This window comes from Atractosteus spatula, chromosome 1 (assembly GCF_055471065.1).
Source record: "Atractosteus spatula isolate fAtrSpa1 chromosome 1, fAtrSpa1.hap1, whole genome shotgun sequence".
NCBI lineage: Eukaryota > Metazoa > Chordata > Actinopteri > Semionotiformes > Lepisosteidae > Atractosteus > Atractosteus spatula.
In genome coordinates, this window is record NC_142706.1 from 64,539,469 (window position 1) to 64,547,512 (window position 8,044).

General features: G+C 50.1%; 1 protein-coding gene across 1 annotated transcript; it reads right to left on the reverse strand.

Annotated features, from left to right (window-relative positions):
• Nucleotides 1-3,963, reverse strand: LOC148841564 (tubulin alpha-1A chain). Its single transcript, XM_088916576.1, has 4 exons — nucleotides 3,813-3,963; nucleotides 1,551-1,773; nucleotides 1,300-1,448; nucleotides 1-1,181 (listed from the first exon to the last, which is right to left on the reverse strand). The coding sequence occupies exons 1-4, from the start codon at nucleotides 3,813-3,815 to the stop codon at nucleotides 201-203; spliced, it is 1,356 nt and encodes a 451-aa protein (XP_088772702.1). The 5' UTR covers nucleotides 3,816-3,963; the 3' UTR covers nucleotides 1-200.
• Between the last annotated feature and the right edge of the window lie 4,081 nt (nucleotides 3,964-8,044).

The following is an 8,044-nucleotide window of genomic DNA, read 5'->3' on the forward strand; positions in this document are numbered from 1 at the left end:
GACAGGGATTACACTTTTATTCAAACCAACCAAGCAGTCGAGATTCATGTCAATTTTTATGTCGCAAAAGATCAGAAATAGATGCAGACATACAAGGCCAGAAAACTACCCTGCTACAGAGTGACTTATAAAAAAGAAATCTGAGGTGGTTTTAAAGGTGTTGTTCCCTTGCAGCAGATGCTGCTTTTTTCTCCCCCTTTTCAGTACTCCTCTCCTTCCTCCTCCCCCTCTCCCTCGATGGAGTCAACGCCCACCTCTTCATAATCCTTCTCCAGGGCTGCCATGTCCTCTCTGGCCTCAGAGAACTCGCCCTCCTCCATTCCCTCACCCACGTACCAGTGCACGAAGGCACGCTTGGCGTACATCAGGTCAAACTTGTGGTCCAGGCGGGCCCAGGCCTCGGCGATGGCGGTGGTGTTGCTCAGCATGCACACTGCCCTCTGCACCTTGGCCAGGTCTCCACCAGGCACCACAGTGGGAGGCTGGTAGTTGATGCCAACCTTGAAACCAGTGGGGCACCAGTCCACAAACTGGATGGTGCGCTTGGTCTTGATGGTGGCGATGGCAGCGTTGACATCTTTGGGCACCACGTCACCACGGTACAGCAGGCAGCAGGCCATGTACTTGCCGTGACGGGGGTCACATTTCACCATCTGGTTGGCCGGCTCAAAGCAGGCATTGGTGATCTCAGCCACAGAAAGCTGCTCATGGTAGGCTTTCTCTGCAGAGATAACAGGGGCGTAGGTGGCCAGTGGGAAGTGGATACGAGGGTAGGGCACCAAGTTGGTCTGGAACTCGGTCAGATCAACATTGAGGGCACCATCGAACCGGAGGGAGGCTGTGATAGAGGACACGATCTGGCCGATGAGCCTGTTGAGGTTGGTGTAGGTGGGGCGCTCGATATCGAGGTTCCTGCGGCAGATGTCATAAATGGCCTCGTTGTCGACCATGAAGGCACAGTCGGAGTGCTCCAGGGTGGTGTGGGTGGTCAGGATGGAGTTGTAGGGCTCCACCACAGCTGTGGACACCTGGGGAGCTGGGTAGATGGAGAACTCCAGCTTGGACTTCTTGCCGTAGTCGACAGACAGGCGTTCCATCAGCAGAGAGGTGAAACCAGAACCGGTACCACCTCCAAAGCTGTGGAAGACCAGGAAGCCCTGCAGACCTGTGCACTGGTCAGCCTGGAGAGAGAAGATGCATCTGGTTGACTACTGCAGAAGACAAACGTGCTCTCCATTCAATCTTCTCAATTCTTAACAGGGGTGGTTTTGGCTGTTCAACATTCATTCAGATACCCACCAGTTTGCGGATCCTGTCCAGCACCAGGTCGATGATCTCTTTGCCAATGGTGTAGTGCCCACGGGCGTAGTTGTTGGCAGCATCCTCCTTGCCAGTGATGAGCTGCTCAGGGTGGAACAGCTGGCGGTAGGTCCCAGTGCGCACCTCATCTGGGGAGAGACGGGCAAAGGGCTGTGAGCTCAGGGGCTCTGGAGCAGGGAGGAAGAGGAACAGCCCTGATCCCCCTCCACTCCACAGCCTGCAGAGCTTACCGATGACTGTGGGCTCCAGGTCTACGAAGACAGCTCTCGGGACGTGCTTGCCCGCTCCGGTCTCGCTGAAGAAGGTGTTGAAGGAGTCGTCGCCGCCTCCAATGGTCTTGTCACTGGGCATCTGGCCATCCGGCTGGATCCCGTGCTCCAGGCAGTAGAGCTCCCAGCAGGCATTGCCAATCTGGACACCAGCCTGGCCGACATGGATGGAGATGCACTCACGCTGTGGAGAGAGAAGGAGATCAGTTAACAGGAGGAACGGTGTTGGCTGAAGATCAGAAGAGGAACAATCCTGTAACTTACTCATTTCTGTGACCTCAGCTTGGATACAGTGTCAACCAACTGCAATGCATTAATCTTGATTTCCTCTCTAATTTACTTGATCAATGACATTGATTTAACCGCCTCGGTTAGAGTATTTTTACACAATTTCAGTATTTAAAATATTTTGATCAGGCTGCTGTTCTGTACAGAAAAACAAATCCATAGAAATCTCACCTTTTAATGTAAACGCTTATCGGTTTACTTTAAACTTTAAGAAGGGAAGCCTTAGGTCTTTTAAATAGTGTAAGAAAAGGCTGATTTACAATCCAGTCCAGTATTTACTGACAAATTACCAAGCATTATTTTCTGCTGTTATTTTTTCTTTATTAGTGATTGGCCTTCTTGCAAGAGCCGTTTTTCAACTACTCATCTGCATTTCTGTACTGATTCCATCTTAATACTTTTTTCTTTAATAGTTACAGAGCTTTCAAATGAATTTACAAAGCCTGGCCCTTTTTCCCCAGTTGATTTTCTGTCAAGTAGTTTGACCTAAAAGAGGCATCTTCCCGTTTTTCTTCTTCCCAGCCACAGTACTGAATTGTGCTCTAGTGAGCTGCACAATAAAGAGCCCTTTGAGGAAAAACCTCCATCGTAACTCCAGCAGGCCTCCTGCCCTCTTGAAAGACTACAAGCAGGTGTTACAATGTGGGCTACTCCCTTCATATTGGTGTGGACCACAACTCTTTTCACTGAAAATGTGTACCGCTGTCGGGAAGTTATGCTACATCCAAGACAAAGAGCCTTGCTATTACTTCATGGAATCATTGCTTGACCCGGTTAACAAAAGCACAGCAAGAGAGCGGAGCCGAACTGCAGAAGACCCTCAATACGTGAAAGAGTCGAACACGAAGGTTTGGGTACCAGTCTGCGCGGGCTGGCTGTGTGCAAGGCTTGGAGCTCTGGAGGAACGATCCAGCCCGCGCGGCGCTCGGGGCGGCTGGCGCGAGCTCACGGACATAATGGGTGGGTGGGGGGGGGGTGAGAGCGCGCCAGACAAAGGACGGCGCGTTCGAAGCGCCGCGCGCCCGAGCTAGGCGGCGTGCTGGGGTTCTGCTCCATCTCGGCGCCGGCCACAGCACTCCCCGGGGTCCGAAACGGACACACGGACGGCCGCTCTGACAACGCGCAGCGAAAGCTGTGCGACATTTTAGTGCTCTGGAGAGCACTTCACATGAAAACTCAAACCGGCTTTCAGTCTTTTTTTCAGGCGCCGCGCTGACGCTGACGGATGAAGTGCGTGCCAAGTCGGCTAGCATTTCTGTTGTCCTCGACAGCTCCATCAATTTTACTTTAAACTTAAAAAAAATAGAAAACCCACACCTGTCCGTTCCCATTTCTGTGATTTATCCAAGAAACGGACCGGCGTGGGGGTTGTAAAATCCGAAGTGACAGGACGTCTTACTGCGAGAGGCGGGGAACACCCAGATGTGTCCCAGATAATTTATTCCGCTCACAGCGCATTCCTGTCAAGTGCGCCTTTGTCTGAGACGGGGTTTCTCGGACCACATAGCCCAGTCCTCGCCAGTGAGGGCAACACTGGTCTATTGTTACTGGAGCCTTAGAGGCGAGGGGTTCCGGCATCGCACAGTACAGACAGCTCCGTGTGCCGCTGGCAGTACGTCAAAATACTCTTGTTTCCCCGTCATTTCGTTATTTGGATTTTTCTAGAATGCATTTTCTACAAAGCAACTGCCCTAGTCGCGAAAATTCTTTACCCTTCCAAAAATCCCACCCCCACCACGTCTGTTCACCACATGAAGCGGACCCCTCTTAGCAGGGTGACAAGTTACAGCGACAAGACAGCCAGCCTCACCGCGCACTCCAGAAAACTCCACAGTGCTGCTCTTTCTTTCTACAGCTCAGACTACCAGTTTCCTTTCAATGCGTAAGGTAGCAAAGCAACCCCATTGTTCTGAAATGTGAAACCCCTCGCCTTACCATTTTCTATGCCGTGTGGAGTTCTTGTCTGGCAAGCGAGCGAGGGGGAAAGAGCCCGTTCAGAGAGTCTTCTCACAACCCGACAGCAAGGAGGTCGATGCAAGAGAACTTGAAGCACATGGGTGTGAACGGCTTATTATATACATGCGTTGCCGTGGCGACTGCGCCTGCGATTTTATCATTGGGCGACGTGTCTGCTGTCCGCCCGGAGACCTCGGCGGATCTGATTTCCCATTGGTTAAGGCACCAACCCGGCCGGACAAGCCCCTCCTGCCGACCCCCACCTTGTCCGGACAATAGAGAAAACAGTTATCTGTCGCTCACTTGGGTAAAACTGCCGCTGCACACCGGTATACAGCATTAACAGCATCAGTTAATCTGAAGAGGACTAGTGATACACATGGAATGATGCATTTAGGGGATAATCTGCCATATTTTATATCAGCAAAGTGTATAATTAATTGTAAACAATAGGTTTAATCCATGCTGAAAAGAGAAGAGAGAAAACACAACGTTTCGGCTGTGGAGCCTTCTGGCTCCTTCTGGCTCCACAGCCGAAATGTTGTGTGTTCTCCCTTCTCTTTTCAGTGTAGAATAAACGTTTACTTGTTCCTTTGCAGCCTACGCATGCTGATGCAGCTCCCCACCTGAACTAATTAATTGTGATATTATTACTACAGGACCGTGACGTATAGTTCATGACTGTTAAGAAAGTCTATAAACTGAGATATGTAATTAACACTTGGAGGGTCCCAGCAGCTACAGAAGTAATTCAATTGGGTCAAGTAGTGAAGCATTTAAAAATGCATCATAAAAAAAGATCAGGGTTATCTTTAAGCTGTCGGGGGGTGAAAGGTGCCTGGGGTCGCCTGCTGGGTTAGTATGGCGGGCTGAAAATCGACTCCCGTGAGGGATGACGAGGTCCACCCATAATCAGAAAAGCACCCTTTCTGGGCGACAGTTGCAGGACCCCGAGCTACTCCTGATGTCAGGGGTCTCAGGGCGCGAAGCACTCTGGACTGGATGCCAGCCCCTCACAGCCGTACTGACTCACGGCTGAACTAAGCCCACTCAGTCCTCAGTGACTTGATCTGCCCCCGTCTGACAGAGACACTTAGCCCGGCAGAAGGCAGGCTGCACAGGATAGCTGCCTGAGATGATTATTGTTTTTAACAAGAATCTCTCTCTGAAAACAGATGAACTCAGATTCAAGAAATACTCCCATGTAATGTGTGTAATGAGTGTGAGTTCTGCTGGATGTACTTTGTCATCGGCTGTGAGCCGCCCAAGTCCAGCGGATACAGACTTTGTAGGCCCTAATCCCGGGCGCATTTCCTTACCTCATTAAAAAAAAAATCTGTATAGTTTTAGCGATTTTAGAAAGCTGAATGATAAAACCTTTAGTTAAGTGCATATATATATTTCAGGACCCGAAGATGTGCTGTGTTGCCCCCCCTCCCCCCACAGTATCCGCATATTAGCTCCAGGCTTCAGGCGGCTTCCTCCACGCGCCATCTGCTTTCATCTGGGGCGCCCGCCCCGCCCCCACTACAGAGCCGGCACCCTCGCACCTGCGGCTACCACAGGACCGGGGAACCGACAGCCCGCGCCGGAGAAGCACGCAGGAAGAGCCTGCACACCAGCTGAATTATACAGGCGATCGGAGGGCTTAAGTATTAAATTATGATGACTAAGCGACAGCGCGCTGTACGTGATGACTGCATGCTCTGTCGGATTGCTGTTCCCGATAAACGTGCGGTGTAACAGTCTCATAAATTCGGCGACGCCCATGGCTGTGTTAAGTAGGCTACCCATCCTTTGTTCCCGGGAAACCTCGCTGTCTCTGACTGGGCTCCAATTTCCATAGCTTTTAAGGTTTATCATTTTTAATAACTCAACCATTTTTCATTAGAGACACTCCCGTATTCTTCTTTCATAAAATATATCTTATAATGCATCGGTTTCACTAAACTAAAAAAAAAAAGTCGCGATATAAAAATCTGCTCGTCCGTACATTAGCCGTCACGTCCGCTGAATTATCTTGCCCAGGAAGCAAGCAGAAGTCAGCAGTCAGCATCGATTGTAAAAACCCTACATATAGATCACGTTTCTATAAAAGGACCCTTTACAGCGGTTTTCCTGATGAAATGCTGCCGCTTGAAGCGCGCAGTCTGTGCCGCAGGTGCACGCCCATGGCGGCGCGCGGCCGTGCAACAAAGGCGCCGAGTGTGAAGCGAGCGCGGGCCCCGTGGCGGCTCTGCTCCCGGGTGTCTACTGAGTGCCGGGTAACAGAGACAACCCGGCGATCTCCTGACAGAGGGCGTGTGCTGGGGTGAGAGCCAAGCGTGTAATGCTCACTGCATGTTTCCAATATACGTTTTTTAGAGCTAAAATTAAGAACTGCTCTACCACTGGCTTAGTTGTACTTCACACCACCCCTGTGCGAGAACGAACTGTCCAGTCTTGCCTCTGGGGAGAAAAGTACTGGTTAATCCGACCTGAATATCGCAGAAAGAACTGCAGTTTGTAGATTGCAATGACTGTGCGATTCGGGGTGCAATTTGTCTTTAGGAAAGCCCTCAATACAGATGAAATATTTATGTGGACATTAATATTTCAGATCAAAGTAATTTAAACCAACGTTACGGAGGCCATGTCAGCACGTGCTGTATATGAAAGCCCTGAAGCTAAGCAACATCATGTACAAGTAGCTGACTTCATCTGGATTATTATAATATTTCTGCTTTTCATCACTGTGTCTTATCACTCTACCATAAGCCACTCCCTGCTGCCATTTCTACTTAGGGTGTCTTTTCCCATCTTGATTGACTATTGCACCACACAGAGCTGCTGAAAAGGCTTCATATGAACCCGGAAACTAAGGGGCAGTGTATTTACACCCGAGAACAGGAGACAGCTCTTTACGCTAAAGGTTGTGGGAGTCTGGAACACACTACTCAAAGTAGATGACATCCCATCTCTTCAGCACCCAGACCATCTTGCCCCAGCACGCACAAAGCCAAAGGAGAAAGGCTACCCCCCATCCCCCTTCTCGGTATCCTGTAGTTGCTAGGCAATGAATAGCTCGGTTGCTAGGATACCAGCAAGAGCCCAGGAGATGCTACATCAGGCTTCATAAAGCCTCCTTTTAGCAGTCGGTGGGTCACGTGGCCAAGATTGAATGACAGTGCAGATGAGGAGAGGTGGGGGCAGCTCCGGCAGAGGAAATAAAGACACTCCCATCGCGCCCTCACCCTGGCAGAGCTCCTCACATCGACCATCCTACGCCAGCGAGAAGGGACGGGAGTCCTGTGACATGTTTCACATGTAGCGCAGAGGAATAGGAAAGGAAAAGAATGCCCAAGACACAGCCTGACATACTCCTGAGGCTCTCAAGTCACACACCAGATCTGGGCTTTTAAAGTTATTGTTTTCATGTTTGGAATTCACAGCTTCATTTATTTTGTACCTTGTTGTCCCACAGCTGTTACTGTTTGCATGGTATTTCTACAAACTATGCAAGCTGAAGCTGTCTGGCATGTCAGTGGGTGTCTTGTTGTAATATGCCCTTCTGTCGCCAGGCATTGCTGAGCTTGTGGCGTTGGCGTTACTGTGCTCTCTCCCTTTCACAGCCTAATTCAAAGATGGCATCAGCACTGGCCTTGCAGAGCCACAGTCCAGCGGGTCTCATTCTTCACGTGTTATGTCTTGTAAATCTGTTGAAGCCAAAAATGTCACTAACTGACCGTACATACCAACCACGCATTTACCTTGTGATTTGTTAATTGTGCAAAATGTTTTTAAAATGTATGCATTTAGACTGAAACCTGCCTTGTGTAAAAGGGTTCCCGGACAGGAGCCGGCTGTGTGGTTGATACTCAGTGGTCACTCATTATCACTGAGTGATAAGGGCGGAGTGGTGGCTCTGTGGCTAAGGATCTGTGCCTGTGGCTGGAAGGTTGCTGGTTCAAATCCCGCAGCTGGCAGAGGAATCCTACTCTGTTGGGCCCCTGAGCAAGGCCCTTAAGCCCAGCTGCTCCAGGGGTGCTGTACAATGGCTGACCCTGCGCTGTGACCCCAAGCTTCTTTCCCTGTCTGTGTGTCTCATGGAGAGCAAGTTGGGGTATGCAAAAAGACGAATTCCTAATACAAGAAATTGTATAGGGCTAATAAAGTGATGTTATGTTATCCCTTAGTCCTCCTTGCTTGGGTGTGGATTTCAGTCAATCCCA